Raw genomic sequence first — 19320 nt, 5'->3', positions numbered from 1 at the left:
ATTTGCCATTTTACCATATGTCTTTGTTTGTAGAAACCAAGAACCAAACTGTAAAACCATGCTGCATGTTGCATGGTTTCTGGAACGATGCAGCAACTTGTCACCACTGTAATCTATGCAAAGAGCTGAAAAAAAAATAATTGTCAGAAAAAAATTCCTTTGCCTAGGACATGTTTATGTTCAAATGAAACACCAACAACTCAAGATAAGCCTTAAGGTAAGTTTTCAAGGTAAGCTGGTAGATACATTTTGTTGTCTTTAAAAAGATCCAGATTTGTCGTTTTACCATTTTGGAATATGGTTCATCTTTTGGTTCACACATGAAAGCGGTATCCATCTTATTATTTAACTCTTTGGAAGCCAATAAGCAAAACGTTAAACTATTTATTTAAAAAAAAAAAACTATGATTGCAGCAATGCAGTTAATACTATAAAAATCCAGTCAAGGTTAATTTTATATAAAAACAGTTTATTGATTTATCAACAACTGTCAACTGTACAATCCTTGTGGGTGATGACAAGTGTATCCAACACAGTTTAACTTGTGGAGAGACCAGTCCCGAATGAGAAGATTGTGGTGGAATATTATGAAATACTGAAGAAAGCAAACAGTATGACCAAAATATCAGATGAGGTCGTGGCTTTGCCCGTCACCTCTATGTGTAACGATGTTAGTCTGGCAAATCAGTCTCAGGCCATCGAAATAAGAAAGGCAGTAATTAACTTCTATGGACTAATGACTTTGCTGAATGGAGCAATGACTTTTCAAACAGTTATTGTGTCAATAGGCTGCGCTCAAGTCACAGCTGCTTTATTGCAAAACCATCAGTCCTCCAGTTGTTAGTTATCCATTTTGTTGTGACAGAAAGCAGCCTGTGCTGAGTGACAATCTTCATTTCAGAGTTGAATATCAGCTGATCAAGGCCGATGGGTCAATGTGACTGAAAATTACTTTCTCCTTTTTCCAGTCAAAAAAAAGAAAAACGGTATTACCAGAGGTCTCTACTGCTAAAATCCATGGGACAAACGTCTGTGTTATCGCAAAGGCAAAAAAAAAAAAGTTGTCAGAGAAAAAAAAAAATCCAAATTAGATTTCCGAAAAGGTCATTCTGGACATCGACATGAGAAAAAAAAAAAGCCAAGGAGGGAAAAAATTAAATAGAATATCCTCTTACAAAGTCCTAATCTAATTTCCATCCCCAGAAGGGACAGAAAATCACGGAGAGAACAAGAAAGAACCATCACAAGCGTAACTGGACACCAAAATATAAATCTATAAAAGGCCATTTATTACTCCATTATGTACACTTTTCACAGGACCACCAAGGAGAAGCTCCAGGGTGAAGCGCCGCTTCTGGTTGTGTCATGGATCTTTGTCTCCACATTGAAAAGGATGAATAAAAAAAAAAAGAAAAAGAAATATCCAACAAACAGAAAAACAGCAAGACATTATTTTCTTCTTAGTGCCTTGGGAAACTGCACTCGCTGTACAAGTGTTGTATGAGTGAGGAAGGGCAGAGCTGAATGACACAGAATCCTGGGCCAAAGCAGGGCCACCATCCATCTCAATCTGGCACTGCCAAACTTCCTGCCAATCCACCCTGGGGCTGCAGGCAACATCCATGCTGTCTGTGTGAGGGAAGATAGATGGATGAGGAGTCTACTGTTCCTGAGCACGAACATGCTCCGATCCAATGCAGTCTGTTCTAATAGATCACTTCATATACAGTGGCCTTCTTGTCGCCAGAGCCTGTCACGATGTACTTGTCGTCTGTCGAGATATCACAGCTCAGGACAGATGAAGATTCCTTGGACTGTTTAGAGAAAAGATAAAAAAAAACACTTTAGTCTTAGTGGCAGTTAATACGTTCAAGTGCTTTTAAAGTTAAGTGGGAAGGATTAGCTGACTACTGGGATAGATTAGATTGCAGCGACATCAAGTTTTGGCTCGACAGGCCTCAAAAAGACTTCTTTGTCGGGTCAATAACTCCGGTTCAGTTTTCACTGATAGGATAGTCCTGTCAGACAGCGGTCGTTGTGCCCTTCCTCCTAGAGACAAGTGTGCATACTTTTTGCCTGGCTGCAGACAGCATGTATTGATCTGCATACCTGGAATATGCTGGCGCCATAAGGAGTCCTCCAAGCATTCAACAGATTGTCCTTCCCAGTGCTTACGAACCATTTACCTGCAGAAAAAAAACAAAAAAAAACATCAGTGACATCAGGCCACTTTGGACTAAGGAGAGGGAGGAAAATTACCTACAAATACAAGAGTTACTACATCTGTAACTATGAGAAAACAATATGCATTTATACTGTATCCTCTGCCGCGTTTGCACTAAATAAAATATGACTGGCCAAGATGCCTTTGCAGTTAGGTAAACAGCGTTATTTAGAGTTCCTTGTGCGAGTTATTCATACCACAGTAGGCGAACTTCAGGGAGAGGACGCAACTCTCATGCAGGTGGAGCTGATACTTGTCAGGCTTTGAATGGTGAAGCACCTCTACATTGCTGCTCTCCATACCCACAGCAAGCCACTCTCCAGTCGGACAATAGCCCAAGGAGAAGATCTGTAGATGGTACAAGCACATTAATTAATGACAGCTCCGAAGCTAAAAGTGTATGTTATCCATTTCCTCTCTGCTACAGGGTTGTACCTGTGAAGTGAAGTCGTGCTGCTGCAGCTGTCGACCCTCCCTCAGGTCCCAAGAGCGAACAGTATTATCGAGACCGCCTGTCCACAGCTTAGTGCCATCATGGGAGATGTCAATACAGCTAGCACCGTCCGTATGACCCTGGAACTGCCTGCAATCAAAGTACAAAAGGACACAAACATTTATTGATATCCTCTTTAAAAACAACTCACACCAGAGCAGTGCAAAGCCCAAACACTGGGAATACATTTTTTGCTTCTGACCTAACAAGAGTCTGGTTGTGCAGGTCCCAAACGGCAATGTTTCCATCACTGCAGCAGGAGAAACAGACTTTGGCGTCAGGGCTGATGGCCAAGGCATAGCATGCCGGGGCCGAGGAGGTGAGCTCAGCCTTGATGCGGGGTGTCTGAGAGGCCAGATCCCAGATGGTCAATGTGCTGGCCTCGCCTCCAACAATCAATGTGCGACCATCAGGCAGCAGTTTACAGGAGCGAATGTAGTTATCCCTGTTCTGTAGCACAGTGGACAAAGCCAATCAATATATTATCAAGGCAGTGGAGTGAGAGAAAGACTTATGAACAAAATTTGGATAAAAACAGGATAAAAATCTTCTTGTAAATATTCAAGCAAAGGGTATTATTTCAAAGCCTAATCTGAACTGAGTGGACAAGTTTATAGCTTGTTAAATTCACAAATTTATTTCATGATGTTCACAGTTCTATCCAACTGTAAAGTATTGTAAATTGGTGTGCAGCGTTTTCAGTTTTTTCTTTTGTCAGAAGTACTTTGATCTCCTTTATACAAACATTGTGTAAAGGCACCGTCTGCAATTCAGCGTGGATGCATTCGCTGTCAAACGGTCAAGTGGGATGTAATCCCCAACAAAGGATTATCCCATTATTAACGGAATGACACTGTGTATAAACTGTACTAAAAGAACTAACTGCAAAATGTTGTTGATGAGTAAAACATGAATCAGCAGGGTGCCTTACCAAACAGTCCAGTTGGGACACGGGGCTCTTGCTGCCGGGTTGGCTGATATCCCAGATTTTGACACAGCCTTTGCCACCAGTGTAGACATGACGTGTGGGGTTGCTAATGGTAACAGCGCACACCACCTCGCCGTGGCTCAGTGTGTTGATCTGACGAGCATGGCGGGGGATACCGGGGCCAATAAGGGCGTCTGGTGGGAAGGGCACCGGCTGCATCTGGCCATCTGCACTGACGTGGAAGGAGTAAGCTCTGCGGGAAAATGGAAAAAGCGTTAGTGCTGCTGGTTTCGAAAATGTATGAGGGCAATGCATTTAGTGAGACACGTACGGTTTGCCGCCAGAAATTGACGTGAGGCTGGCTGGAAGGCCTGGAGCTCTCATGTGGGTGTGAGGATCAAACCCCTAAAAGACAAGCAGATGTACATGTTTGAACAACAGATCTGTTACTAACCTGTGATCACACCAACCAGTCCCAATACACCGATGTAAAAAAACTAAACTGGGGAAGTTGTTACCATCGGGGAGCGTCCATAAGCTGCAGCTGCTGCAGCACTCATCTGAGGGGAGATGTGCAGACCAGCATACACCCCTGGACTCGTCAGGCCTCCATTCATTTCATGATGACCCATCATGGCAAAGGGGGTTGGATAGGAGCCCGCAATGGACAGAGGGGTACGCAAAGCTGGAGCTGCTACAGGCAAAGACAGGAGATAGATATCAGTACGTAACATGACAGTGCATTTGTAGAGAATGGTAAACGATTATCTTCATTTCTAGAGAGGAAGGAAAATGGTACCAACCAAGAGCTTCCATGCCTGGTGGTTTGCCCAGAATGGGTCTGAGCCCAGGAGTGGAGCTGGTGCCAGGGGTAGGGGCATCGTTACGGGGGGTGGGGGTGTTGGATTTGAGACCAGGCGTGGAGGATTTGTCATTCTGTCGAGGGAACAGGAGACCAGGCACATTCACAATCCTGAAACCAGGCACTGTGCACTGACAATTTGAGAGCAAACTGAACTTAATCCAATCTAATTCTGACAACCCTCATAGTCCTGCAGAGCCATAAACTGCTATTTATTCTAAAACCTATTATGGTCACAATGGAGATGGGGCCGTTTTTATCCCCTTAGTGCTTTAGCTTTAATCTTTTAGTGAAGCACAGGCAAAAATCCTGGAATAGTTAAATACATTGAGCTATTAACAGAGAAGACCTGACTGATCCTGATGCGGGACAATATTATCCCTGACATTTAGTCATGCACTTAAAACACAGACAGCTATTCCTAATCCCCAGGAGAAAATGTCCTAGATCTAGTTGCACATATCCCTTTGCTCTCTGCAATTCTCATTTAAAGTCCTTTTTGTCCTAGTTTGCCTGCAACTCTCTTGATGTCTTACATGACTGAGTTCCTTGGCCTTGGACGATGGGGTGCTTCCAGAAGAAGCCACAGACGCAGGGCTGTTGGGTGTGTCCTTCTTGGGTGGGCGTGGCTTATCAATGCCATTTTCAGGTGGTGAATGGGCTGGGCTTGCCCGTGGAGTGGCAGGATCCTGATGGAACACAGCAAATGATTTTGATATCTATGCAACAGCAACATCTCAGTGTAGGTCCATTGCACGCTGTAATGCTCACCTCATTAGACACATCTACCACCAAGTCATCGCTTTTCTCTCCGTCACTGTCCTGTAAAGATAATCAGAAAATCAGTCGACCTGGAAGATACACTCCAGATATGTGTCACTGCAGCTTGTGAAATTTTGGTGGGTTGGACGAGTCCGGAGCAGTGACTTCTTGGCGTCCTCTTGAGTCACTGTGGCGTTGCCAGGCAACCAGCAATAACACCAGGAAATCAGTGTTCTTTATAGCTAAGTTGTTGCTTAAAGCCAAAATTTTTTGACTTTTGTCAGTTGATTTTTTTTTTAAATGGATAGTATGACATGTTAAATGGTGAGCAACGAAACAAATAAGAACATTTCCCAACATGTTGCACTGTTCCTTTACTGACTTACATATCTGCTCATGCTATCCTTCTCCTCCACTTTGCGTTTCTTAGAGTCCAGACTGTAGTCAGAGGAGCTGCGATGCTTCTCACTGGTTGTTCGCAAACTTTCTGATGGGGATATTGAGTTATTCTGCCAAGAGAAAACCAAACACATTTTAATACCACTTTGTCTTCCTTCGTATAAAGGAAGCAGTGAGTCATTCGTCGATTACAAATTTACAGACAGCACACTGTGCCAGTCCAAACAGTAAAAAATGCCTTGTTCACACAATGATGGGTACAGCAGACTCTTAAAATTCAGCTGTAGGCCAGCTCCAAACAGTACCCTGACACCAGCCAAGTCCAATCTCACACACAAGCCTGTCCCTGGCCACACAACAGAATGGGCCGTTATCTGAATTGAAAGGAGGAGGGCTTGTTTTCTGAGCTGGTCTCCCTCCTCCTCATAACTGGACAACAAACAGCCTCACAGGGACATGAGCAGTGTGTTGTGGCTGAACAGAGGGCCTTTTCTCCAGAATCTTTTGGGCTAAGCATGGGAGAGGAGGAGGAGGATGGGGGGGGGGCAAAGAGGAAAACAGAGGGAGAAACTATATGTTGCGGGCGCTGGGCATTGATTGCCACAGCGCACTTGGGCACGCCGTTAGCTCAGGCTTTGAGCTCTGATATAGAAAGAGAATCTATATCCTGCCAGTGGGCACAGCAGTGTGGGGCTGGCTGGTGGTTTTTCGTGGAGCCTGCCCACACAAGCTGGGACAGCTCACTCCAAACGCCAACAGAATAGGAGGCACTAGGCAGGTGTCCAAAGGCTTTCACAGGAGTTCACCATTTGCCTGCAAACTGCCAAGTTCTCCTGATTCTCTCTGTCCCTCATCAGAGGACCAAAGCAACAACATGGACAAAGTCAGCGGTAACCTAGAGGAGTGAACAATGGCTGATGGACTAGCAGCCTGGGCAAAGGGCCACTGTCTGCATAATGGCTGACCTTTAAAGAGATGCTTAGCGTGACTCATTAACCAAAGTCACCACTCTACTATCAGATGACCTGGGCCGGGAGCACAGAGACAAAACAGGCCTGCTAATCGCCCTAGGAGTTCCATTTCTTCAGACATGACTGCACCCATTCAGCTGGCCCAGCCTACAGAAACACAATCTCACAGGCCCATCACAAGTCATCAGAGATCGCAGCATTTCAAATAAAACACTTCAGCAGGTCCAACCAGATGGGGTGGAAAGAAAGAAAACAAAACAACTCTCCGTTTGTGATCATAAATATTCATCACATACAGGAGAGAAGAAAGACTGAATACACAAGACAGACAGTAGAAGGGATCAAATAAATCCTTTAAGAAGGGGGAAGTCCAAGTCCTTCTTTAATTGTGATGAAATTACAAGGCTTCTAATCTCACCAGGATGATAGCAGTCATTTCCTTTCTGGATTAAACACAAAGGATTTATATTCCAAACCTCATTTTTCATTAATCATTTTATTGAAAGCAGATTACAACAGCGTAGAAAATCCGCAAAAAGATGCAGTGAATATGGGATGTTCTGTGAAACCAACAATCCCTGCAACAAAACAGCTGCAGCTCTGGACACTCACCGTGTTCTCTGTGTGGCAGACATCGGGATACCGATGGAGGTGATGATGAAACCAAGTGAGCAAAGAGAAAAACATGTCAGTTAGTACATCATAACAAATGCTTCTGGCTGCACATGTGTGAATCAGCTGCAGGGCACAAGCCCCCCCACCCCCTTATCACCATGTATTGGAGCTGCTGAATAGCTTATGTAGTCATGGGCTGGGAATGTACCAGCTCATTACCCAGACAGAATGTGAACAGACAGGATGTGCTCCTCACCTAAAGGCCCTACATTTCTGCTCTAGAGAGTGAGAAGCACTCCGCGCTTAATTGGTTTTTCCCCGTTTAACATCTTTCCAACCGTGTTAAAATTAATATACATCTCAATTCTTCCAAATAAACTGGCTAGACAGCTAATGCCCAATTGGACAGTAATGTGGTTGAGCTCAACTTCCCACCTCTGTGCTCCAGATCGTGGTGGTTCTTCTCATCCTTCACTGGGAGGTGAGCTTGGCTGCCCAGAGCCCCTAGTGCCAGCAGGCCTGATCCAGAACCTGTCACAGGGGGGATGCCAGGTGGCTGTAGACCCGAGGGATGGGGTGGCAGCTGGACAGGAGGCCCGTGAGCAGCGTGGGAGAGGTGCTGTGCCTGGAGCTGCTGCTGCTGTAAGATGACAGGGAAACAGACAGACAGACACCAAGTGGGTCAGAGGGAAAAGCCATCGAGAAACCACCGACTACACATGAGGCTAATCGGTTAAAACACCATTCACACATCTATTACTGTCAGGAAGAGCAATACCCTTAGAGCAAGTTCTATACCAAACCAGGGTGGCAGAAGCCTCGTGCTTTGGAGAGTTCAAGTTATTACTTAGAATATTTTTAAAATAGCCATTGCATGAAGTGTACAGTGACCCAGTGGTAGTAATTCACAGTAAAAAAAACAAAAACAACAGAAAATGAAGAAAACATGAAGCTATTAGCTTGAGGGGTAATAGCTTAACCACCTTAACACACTTCAAAAACACAACCGTTGTCTTTTTACTACCCACATATTCACATTCTTGGATTGACAACACATAAATCATTAGCTCTCGAAAAGTTCAAGAGACTGAAGGAATTCTAAGTGCCAGAAGCTGGCACTCCTTCCCTCTCAGTCTTTGAGTGTGCGTCTGTAAGGCTGCTCTGGGAGCCAGGACCAGGAGTCCATGCTGGCACTCAGTCAACCTTCCAATATTCACCATCAATATTTGAAAGGCGCAGGGAAATAGATGGGAGTTAAAAGGCACTCAGCATGGAAGTAAGCAGTTTAAAGCAAGGTTAAATAATACTTAGCTGAGACACCAATAAAAACATCAGCAATTTATTACCCACCTACAAGCAAGCTGAATAATTCAGCTGCTGTTACAGCATGCACCCCTCTCTTTTACAAGACGGACTTCAATCAGTAGCCATTTATGACCATTTCAGAAATATAAGGAACTTGGTAATGACTAGGGGGTTGTACAACACAAAGAACAAAGTGGTGGATTAACTCAGCGGGAGCTTGCTTTCAGAGTCAGTGGCAGGAACACAAAGGGCACATAGTTCTAAAATATGTCTTGAAAAAAAAAAAATGACACAAGAAGGATCTTTTTACTTGCTTTTATCTGCCATAGAAGTAATGTGAGTTCGATTGGAAAATAGCAAAGTTTTTAACTTGAACTATGTCCTTTGCTCCACAAGGCTAATGCCAATCCAAATACAGGAATGCCCAGCAAAACTTAGAGAGCAGAGAGCGCTTTATAATATTGTGTCCATGAGGGAAATTAAGGAGCCAGTTCATTGGCAGGGGAGAGACATCCTTGCTCATTGTGTTTAATGGGGCACTGATGGGTAATAAGCATGGCCGATCAGCAAGAGCCCTCATTAAAGGGCCATAAATGAAGACAATAATAAATAAAGAAAGGAGTCTGGCCCATGTCTTCTAATTTAATATTCCAAGATAAAGACCTACTCGTTGCCCTTATCCCCCCTCAATCCCCCACACTGAGTGTAGCTACAGAAAAAGAAAGAGCACACAGGCAAAATTGAGCACATATCTTAGTATTCTCAGGTGTGCTAACATGGTAACTATGGTGAAAGCATAGCACTTGGGTACAATTAGTGCCATGCAACATGCACAATCTCTTCAAGCCCATATATGTGCACACCAAGCCCATTAGCAAGAGCATGGCACAGACTGATGTGTGTGGATGCCACTGACCATGAGAGCAGGGTAGGCAGCTTGCTGCTGCTGAAAAGGAGGACAGAAAGTGGTCAAGACTACAGCTCCAGCAGACACATTCTCTCCATTAATAAAATACCACACTCCATTTAATGCCCTTACAGACAAACGAAATGGTCTTACTCATCATTAAACACTGTGTACGGGTTATCTAGTTGGAAGGAAGAGCATATCAATGCCGTTTATTGCCGACTTGAATATTTTTAGTTGTTTTTTTTTCCAATCAAACAGGAAGCCCCACCAGTCACGTTCATCTCCACACAAGCGTCTGCCCTAGTTGCATTCTATTAATGGCCTGCAGCTCCATCAATAAGACATGCAGCTAGTTCCTGGATGCTGCCAGTCTACCTGGCACGCTCTTTTACCCTACCTTGCTTTACAACATACATGAGAATTTTGGCAGCCCTACAGAGCTTCCCCTTAATAAATAACAGATGGACAGGTATTCGTAATACACACAGTAGCTACATTTTCACCTCCCTCGACATAAGCAGCCACTGTGACTTGGGTTGAGGCCTCACTGTTTCATTTAGTAGTCTTGGTGTCACATAAGTCCATATACTAAAATTATGAACAGGCTTATCAAATTTTCATTTGTCAATTCTTAATCCAGCCAACTTTTGAAACCAACAGAGGGCCACAGTGAAAGAAGCACAGCACCAGAGCCAAATGCAAAGCAATATCAAAGTATTATATGCATCATGTGTTCAAAATATGAAAAATCACATATGCAGGATGGAGCAGCATATCAAATAACACCATTGTTAGGCACAGCTGCTGCTTGAAACCGCTATGCTTTAGTGAGGGTGTAATAAAGCATCTGCTTTGGCCCAAAAGATAAAAAAACAAAACAAACAGCTCTCCATCACCTCAAGACACTTACTCAGACAAATGCAAAGGAGCAATTATCCTGGAACAAAAGGTCACCAAGGGGGCATTAATTGAATTCCAATATGTGCCTCCAGTCATTAAGTCAGCCTTTTGGGGCTGCCTCTTGTGCATGCTAAAGATTCAACTGTTGTAATAAGATCACTGATAGCCTGATCTTTGTGTCGAAGGTGAAACCAATCACTTGTGCTTCAGCAGAATAGAATGAGTACAGCTGATCAATGAGGAGCAGATGGTGTTTTGAAGCAGTGATCAACAGCAAACATTATTGCTCAGTGCTGTGCAAAGAGCTTTGCAGCCCGGCTGGAATGGCTGACTTGTGTCTGTATTATCTCAGTGAGCTTGCAGCGCTGGCTCTGTTCTGTTCAGCTACAGCCTTTTAACTCCCACAGCTATCCAGGTCAACAGTGAGGGATGAGACTCCTCGTTAAAACCTTAGCCAATTAAAGCGATTCGGCTGCAAAGGGGATCTCAAGAGCTCTCAGGCTCACATTTATAAACACACAACAAGGCAGAGAGGATGCCACCGAGACCAAAGCTGTAGAAACAGACCATCTCTGGAGAGCTACAGTCGTTTGTGTGTATATTTACTGGTTACAAACATAGTATGAAATTGGAAAATAACATAGAATAAAACATTTTATTCAAGAAGAGGCCCATCTACACTGTAACTGTTTTTAATGGTATATTAAATTCTGTTCACTTAACAGTTCAGACTATTAGTCCATGGTCAGTACATTCAAAGCATGTTATGTGCAGGTTAGCCCATACCCAGGTTCAAATAAAGGAATAAAAGAGAGTATACACACTGTGAGCGGCAGATTGGGAAGTCCACGTACCCCGATGATGGCATTCAGCTCAGTCATAGTCACCTGCTTAGCCCTCTCCACTGCCTGAGCAACCTGCTGTTGGTGCTGTGGGAAGACAATTACAAACAATTATGGGGACGTGCCAAACCTGCAATTACATACTTAAACTTCCCAGCACTATGAGGATTCACAGCAAGTGACCCCCACCCCACATACACACAATCATTCAAACAACTTAACTTGATTTTTTTTCCTAAGTACTATCTCTAGAATACAGGCAACAATAAGTGACTTTATGCAAAAATAAACTGTGACACTACTTTGGAGCCCGCACTCAAAACTCACCTCTTGTGACAGGAAAGGCATAATTTGAGCTAAAATTGCATTGAGCCGTTTGGCAATCTCCGTCTGGAAAAGAAAAGAGAAGCAAAATGAGATGGTTGGGTATGAAACACACAGAGACTTCATATAACCCCGCCTTTAATGTTTACACCGATTAAGTCAATTACTGCAGCAATCAGAACTGCTTGACTCAACATCCTCTAAACAGCGTGATATTGACATTTGAAATATTTAAAACATTAGAAGAGCCCAGGGGGATGAAGCACAGCTGTGCTGAGAGTGCACTCCATGCTAAACGGATATGAGCAGGCAGAGTGCTGCTGTGTTGAGAGGATCCTTCCTCGCTCTACCCTCTTTCCCTTCATATGCAACTGCACTGTCCTGCACTTAACCTCGGCGTTAAACCACACAACCACACCCCAGGAAGGGAGGCCAGCAACCTGGACTGCACTGTTTACTTACACGTGATGGTCTGGAAAATCAGCATAAAGAATTACAGTGAACAAAGATAACAAACCATAATGACCTTGCGGGTAACAAACCTCAAATCTTTGATCAATAACCATTAAAAGACAGCAAGCAGCCTGTGTTAAGAGTGCAGTTTGCAAAAGCTCAGCCTTTCCAAGAATGAAGCTTGAGCCATTTCTCACTGCAATCAAGTGTGCAGCCCACCACCCTCGTAGCCTCCCATCTATCCACAGAACCCTGCTTCCATTTTTCTGCTTGTCTACCAAGTGCCATGGCAACGGCTGCAGCCCTATCTGGCTGGGATCATTATGCAAATGGCACCTCTGCTTGACCGTAACAGGCTTTAAAATCATATTACGTGCTTGGAGGCAGGTCATTAAATTGAATTTTCAGCCTGTCGATCACATGAACAGACCAAATGAATGGTGGATAAAAAGAGCAGTGGGAGGGGATGTGATCCCCCCCCACCTCTCTTCTGTAAAAACACCACACAGCTAGCTTGTTCTCCCTCCCTCTCCTTCCAGGCTTTGGAGATGAGACTTTCAGGTTTGAGCTCTGCTCTGGGAGCAGAAAAATAACAGGGCCAAAGCTACATCATCTTTGGAATTTATGAGCTGCAGTTCAACCCAGGGCCACTGCGGAACACAAACACATCACAGGGATTTTCTCTGATTTTTCATTTGGAGCAGCACACACAATGTACTTTGCAGACCGCCAGCGTATTTATTACACATGGCAGAAATGCCAGGCAGTTTTGGCAGCCAGACTTATTACCTCCGAGCAGAGCCAGAGAGATTGGAGAGTAATGGCCAGCACAACAAGACCCGCTGACCCAAGCTACAACATGGATAGCCACTTAGCCTGGCAAGCCAGCAGAACAAACAACAAACTGAAGATGAAATATCAGATATCAGATCAAAGTGAAGCCTGGGATAAGGGGCAATATCCTGTAACAAATATATGGTAGCATTTGTTACAGAAAGTACAATAGTCCATATGATAACATAGACTATAACTTGCTTATTGCCTGTCGACAAGGAGAGTGAACTGTGGTCTCCTATACAAAGCAATAAATGTAGCCTTCAACCAATAACCACACTAAAAGGGTTTGATAAAGATTTTATGGGCACAGATATTAAAATTATTTAGCAGGTGCTCCAGAAAGAGTCGAAGGAAACACACAGAAATGATTTAAAAGCTACTGGGCCTGTATAATCCATGTTTGTTGAGATAAGCCATGTAAATAGCAGTCGAACATTTGACAGGATTTGTGAAAAGGCCCTGAGCACACGGTCCATTCCTCTGTAGCTTAGTGTCATGGTGACAGCTGGCTGGGAGAGGTCAGGAGGTGGCTGATCCACTGTGCCCTAAACAACTGTCAGTCTCTACATTCTCACAACACAACATGCAAATACATGGCAGAGCCATTGGCTCAGCTCCCCACCGCTGTCAAAATAGATACAGTGCTGTGCTGGGAGGACTTTTTTTTTGTTCTACTGGCAGATAAAAATGGGACTGTTGTCACTTTAAGTAGATGACAGCTTGGCCCTTGAGAGGCCAGCTTTGCACCGCTGCTACACAATTACAGGTACTCGGACCTGTGTAGCACCACTTTAAGAGCACTCTCAGGCTGGCTTGTCAATGGTGTGCAGAGAGGTATTCGCCTGTTGCTATCAGCAGTGGGAAAATGGACTTGAGACACTGATGACTATTAAATACAGAGGAAAAGCAGGTGATCCGTCTATAAACAACATTTTATGAGTTATATTTATAGAGTCAGCAATTTGTCCGAGCTGACAGCATCGCCCGAGGCCCGACTTTCATATCAAGAAAAAAAAAAACTTGCACCAGTACTATCAGATAATGACGTTTCCTGCTAACTGGAATGTTACACAAAGCCCCAGTCTTTGTTAATGTGAAGCAAATCCAGAGAAAATTTCTAACTGGCATTTAAAGACATCAGTATTGATCTGAGTAAAGCCAAAAGGCTGCCTAAATGGGTGCATTACTCTGATTAACCCCCTCAGCTGCAGCAGCCAGGTCTTTCTTATTATTTCAAAGACAATTTTTAAAACATCTTTGCTCTACCAAAAACAACACAACCTTATCCCACATCTTAAATAAAGTAACTCTACATTCGTAAAAGTGGAGCTGACAGCCAAAAGCTAACACCCAGAATTATGACACTGCACTCCAGCCCCACATGACAGATTAGGGATGTGGAAGCACCGATGGCTTGGAGAGCCACAGTTTCTCCAGCTGCTTTGCACTACACGCCTCTTTTGTATGAACAACGCAGACAGTCTGTTGGCTGATCGAGTTTGCTTTGGCACTGGTTATGGAGGACACTTATAATAAGCTAATTATTCCACCAGGCATGACTCTCATGTCTGTGTTGCGATTACAGGTAACAGCCAAATCTGATTTAAGCTAACCAACATACAAACCCCAAACCTCCAGCAGCTCTTGGAAATGGGCAACATATGATGGTAATTACGAGCTGACATCATGCAGCAGAAATTAGCCGTTTGCATCTATGCACTGCCATGGCTGACAGGGAGGGATCAGATAACACCGCCACATCAGTCCATCTAAGCTGTGCCAGGGTGTGCATTCTGAAACCTGAATTATGTCCCTGTGCAGTAATGAAAAAGGCACAGTTAGAGGAATGAGTTTCCTCACTGTGGAATAAATCTCCTGGCAGGAGAATAATATGCCTGTGTGCATCCAATAATCCATCCCAACCCTGTCTGTTAACCACTCCCCATCTTCTCCTCCTCCCCTGCCTGAGCTGTAAGCTGGGGGAGCTGTGAGGATGGGGCCCGCACTGTTTGCTCACAAACATGCCGTTCAGCAGGTTAGGGCCCCACTGATGAATTATTCAAGCTCTTCCATCAGCTCTGTTGAGGTTCCTGATAAAAGTCAGGCGCTAAAATGGATCAGTCGATTAACCTGTTTACACAGAGCTGGGCTGTTGCCCCTCCCCCAGCTCTACTCTCCAACTTGCCTCCGGGTCCCACCCCCACCCCTCTTTCCTCTGGTTGGCGATAAGTGCCTGACAGAAGCTATCAGAGGGGCCCGAGGCCTGACAGACATGTGGCAGTGCGACACACAGGCCAGACACTGATGGATCATCCCACCACGCCAATCCACCATGCTGCCAGGACTGTCATTAACCAAGCCAGGCAGTTCCAGGAGACAGAGGGTCAGATCCACTGGTTTGAGAGGAGCATACACCCCGAAACCACAGTATTACTCATTCACACAATCTTTATACCTTCAGGCATCTGTGTGATTGATCTGTGGAGCAATACAAGATAGGACCCTTTGATAAAGATAAGGGTACAATAAGTGACTAAACGACTTTTGCTCCACTATGGTAATTACTGTTCATCTAAAAAAGAAACACTGACCTCTCAGCAGTCCTCTCCTTTTAATCGTTAAGTTAGAGGCTGAGCCTGTCAAAGTCTACCTTTAATCTTATCAAAAAAAGCTGAGTCAAATCCAGTCATTACATCGGTTGTAAATGTCAAAACGTGTGACAGCAGATGTTCAAATGGTGGTACACGTTTGTCTTGTTTGAGAGCAGTAGATCTGCTTGTGTACAGCCAGTTTGCAGACATGGCTCCTCCTGATCTGACTTCCCATCACACCGTGGAAAAACAACAAGCTGAAAAGTATGAGGAAGAAGAAGGTACATACCTGTTTGTGCATCTCTATGTTCAACCCGTAGGACATCTCATAATACTGAAATCAAAAGCAAAGAAAGATTACACTTAGACTCTGCCTGTGTCTTTTTTTCTAACAATTCTTAATTCAATGTATTTAACAAACTATACAGCCACAAATCCTTGTAATTGATCCCCACACCAATTACATCATCACACGGTTTTGGACATTGTAATAAAGACTAAAAGGTGATGAACTACGATCAAACTGAAAGAAGGACTTCTCTGAGCAGCTGACAGCGAACAGCCAATAAATCGATTTTTTTGCCGTTTGTAGTGTAGGCACAGAGAAGAAAGGGTCAGATGTATTGATCACTATCTTAAGCCCTCAGATCTCCATGATGTCTGTTTACTTAGCGTAACGTGATTGCGCAACACTCTTGATATTTCCAGCCAGGTCAGTCTGGCTGGCTGAAATGTAATCTGTAGAGCCCACAAGTGGCAGCCAGGGCAGAAATGGCTTTCCAGTCAGCGTCTATTTGATGAGGCCAATGCATTATTCAGTCCATTAGCTTCTTCGAAAATTACTCTCAAACAAGAGAGCCATTCTGTCTGAGATCAGAGCCCTACAGCCATAGCGTAACATGACACCCCGTGCTGGCTGTGGGATACTTCCCTACATGTTTTCCTAACCCCTTCCTTGTCAGACTGACATGTTGTTTTCCTGCGAAACAACAAAAAAAAAGTTTAATTTAAGCCTGTATGTATCAGTTTAAATCATCCCTTCTGTGTATTTACCTGGGACAACAAGAGTGCACTTCCACAGAAAAACCTGCTCATTGCATCATGTCTGGGCTCATTTCTTGCGTCAGTGGCACACCTATGTTTTTCTAAAGGGCTGCTAAAATAAAAGCTAATAATTAAGGTTTACAAAGAGCGCTGGTGCTAAAAATCAACTGCATCCCTGTTCCATGTCCTCCATCTTGTTTACAGTCGTGCTTTTTTCCCACACACTGCTCTGGGCCCCCAGCAGCTCACACCTAATTTATGGCCATGCATATGTCTGAGCGTGGAGTCTCCTAGGAGAATAATCAGATCAGCACACACAGAGGGCAACGCTGCAGTCAACCCTTGGAGATCAGGGGCGTGCTATAATGGAGCCTCAGCCCACTGGCTGTCAGGAAGAGCTGCTCCGTAACAACTGGCTGCACCAAACCCCCCTGAGGGCTTTCACAGGCCTGTACCTGACACTCAGCTCGCCCTAACCACCACATAGGTGATCACAATAGCCTGTGTCACTCCACCCCGACGAGATCTTCAACAAGCCTTGCAATTTGGTACCATAATTGCTCCCAATTGTAACTTAATCTTACCATGACATAGTGGCGCTGCATCTCTGTCTTCTCATTGGCCAGTTTGTCATACTCCACCTTAAGACTGAAATAGAAGACAAGGTGTCATTTTCAAGCATCCTCACCACTTCAGTAACTCACTCACACACATGATGCCACTTGACAGCAGTATAAAAATTGGTCCTTTTTCATTCCTTCATTCCTGGATTAACCAATGTTGCTCCAAACCTTTAGAAACCAAGACAACAAATGTTGATAGTTTGTGATATTGATTACCTGTGATACTGGGCTTGCAGGAACTGAAATTCATCCTTAATTCTGTCGCAAGACTCCGCTACGGTGAATTTGAAGCCAGGCTGGCCGGGCTGATGTGGAGCCTGAAAGAAGGTTTTTTTTTTTTTTTTATTAATTTCAGAGAAAAAAATATCTCAACAATTCAGTCACACTGCTGAAGTTGAACTCATTTTCTGCAGCGCGTCCCATGCAGCCTCGTTGTTCTCACGTTAAGACTACTTTAAGGATAATATGTCCTCTACAGTAAGACATTCCACACCAAAGAGGTGGGTCTACTTCACACCTCCAGCTGCTAATAACACCACATGGATAGGTTTTCTCGCTGAATATGAATCGTCTTCTCAGAAATTAATTCCAACCACCACCTGTCCTCATATTCAGCACAGTCATATGTGAGTACATGTCTCCAGGCATATAAACCATCCGCAGCTATTTAAGGGCAGATTCTGGCGTAGTATAAATGCATTGTGATGTACAGAAATTTGATGGGGGTGGGGGGGGCTTTACGGGGCAGTTTTAGGGAAAATCAGCACAGTCAGGCACCTACATGTCGCTGTTCTGTGATGAGTATGTAAGCTGCTGTAAGTATAGAGGAAGCACGTCTTACCGGATGTCGGCCTTGTGGATACATCTTGAAATGTATCCTTTGTTTATCTCTCCAGTGTGCAGGTCCTTTGGCAAAATGGTTGAAATTTGCTCACAGCCCCACCAGTCTCAGCAGGCAGGGTTGGGGGTGGGGGGCGGGGGGTGGGGAGGTCGTGAAAATCCTGTGTTGTTAAAAAAAAAAAAAAAACGTTGTTTAACCCAGAGCTGTAAAATTAAACAACTTAATGCAGATCACTGTTTACTAATGAGCAGTCCAAGAACCACAATTGCAGCAATTCAAGTCGTGTAAAAGGAACAGCAGCACGAAACGTGCACTTCTGTCTTCTTGGTGACCTTATTCGGTCAGTGGTCAGCGATTTACAAGAAACAAGACCATAAAAAAATAAATAAAAACAAATAAATCTAAATTCTTCATTCAAAGTGATGCAAACACGACATAAAACAATTGAAGACCCCACTTTTCACCGTTAAATTCAAACTCTCGCGTCAAATCCGTGCGTTTGTGGATCCAACCTTGACTGATGTTCGTCAAATGACCAGAACCTCGCTCTATAGGACGTGTACAGGCAGGCCACAACCGACAGCAGCTGGCTTCCACCTACCGTTTGACTCCGCGCAGAGCCACGGAAGCGGTGCGCTGCCGAGCGTACGCGCCCGCGCCCCCTCCCTTTAAAAAACTGAAAAAGAAATCAACGGCTCTGGTAAATACGTACCCGAACGCGCGTCCTAACCGTTCGTCCGACCTCTGTTCCCGGTGAAGAAAAAAAAAAGAAGCACAGAAGGCTATAATTCATGCGTTTAATCCCTCGTAATGTGGACGCGGCTCTCGACAAGCATCCTCACTCTCCGTAACGCACCCAGCCACACTGGGGAAGCAGTTGGGAGAAAATTTGGTGCGGTCGGGCTCGATTAAACTACTTTAATCTTCAGCCGCGAACCTCCGAGGAATGTGCGCCTTCTGTGGCCGGTTAATCCCAAAAAGAAAAAAATGTATATATACTTCCAAAATCTGTCTTCCGACTCGAAGAGGTTCTTTAAAAGCGTAACATGGTACTCTCCACAATCTCGCATTTCCCCCAGTTGTCCAGCTTACCCCGGTTGCCACACACAGGCAGCAGGGCTGAACTGCCGTGAAAGCGACTATCTGTCCAATCGCATTACTCGGAAGGAATACGGCCACATCTGCCTATCGGAAAGCGACGGCCCCACGTGGGGTGCAACGATACATGACATCATCCCACGGATCCACAAGGCATCAGTCGTCCGTCCCACAGTGTACGACAACAACAGCAGGCACTGATGTGCCGACGATGATATCCACATTTGACAGAGACAGCACAAATTCCACATCCGCGCTTTATTAGGGTGTTTGCTCTTTTTTTTTTCGGACATCAAAA

The 19320-nt window shown here is 44.4% G+C and overlaps 1 protein-coding gene across 1 annotated transcript; it reads right to left on the bottom strand.

Annotated features, from left to right (window-relative positions):
• Window positions 1-448: 448 nt before the first annotated feature.
• On the bottom strand, window positions 449-19102 carry tle3a (TLE family member 3, transcriptional corepressor a). The gene is made up of 22 exons (XM_072385933.1): window positions 18637-19102; window positions 17925-18084; window positions 17300-17400; window positions 17045-17108; window positions 15706-15750; window positions 11539-11601; window positions 11194-11298; window positions 9476-9502; window positions 7690-7894; window positions 7252-7259; window positions 5656-5778; window positions 5279-5329; window positions 5044-5196; window positions 4449-4581; window positions 4164-4339; window positions 3977-4050; window positions 3649-3898; window positions 2920-3167; window positions 2660-2807; window positions 2422-2572; window positions 2110-2186; window positions 449-1814 (listed from the first exon to the last, which is right to left on the bottom strand). The coding sequence occupies exons 2-22, from the start codon at window positions 17946-17948 to the stop codon at window positions 1707-1709; spliced, it is 2334 nt and encodes a 777-aa protein (XP_072242034.1). The 5' UTR covers window positions 17949-18084; window positions 18637-19102; the 3' UTR covers window positions 449-1706.
• Between the last annotated feature and the right edge of the window lie 218 nt (window positions 19103-19320).

This window comes from Leuresthes tenuis, unplaced genomic scaffold (genome assembly GCF_036924035.1).
Source record: "Leuresthes tenuis unplaced genomic scaffold, fLeuTen1.0.hap1 SCAF_5, whole genome shotgun sequence".
Lineage (NCBI taxonomy): Eukaryota > Metazoa > Chordata > Actinopteri > Atheriniformes > Atherinopsidae > Leuresthes > Leuresthes tenuis.
Note: the sequence above shows the minus strand (reverse complement) of the source record. Positions and strands in the feature narration are given on the sequence as shown.

Excerpts from the sequence above, each read along its gene's own strand:
- tle3a (XM_072385933.1), bottom strand. The coding sequence starts at position 17,948 with ATGTATCCACAAGGCCGACATCCG. Across the intron at positions 4,051-4,163 it reads CTTATGGACGCTCCCCGATG|GGGTTTGATCCTCACACCCA; the intron begins GTAACAACTTCC and ends CTTGTCTTTTAG. Across the intron at positions 3,168-3,648 it reads TGTCCCAACTGGACTGTTTG|AACAGGGATAACTACATTCG; the intron begins GTAAGGCACCCT and ends ACTGTGCTACAG.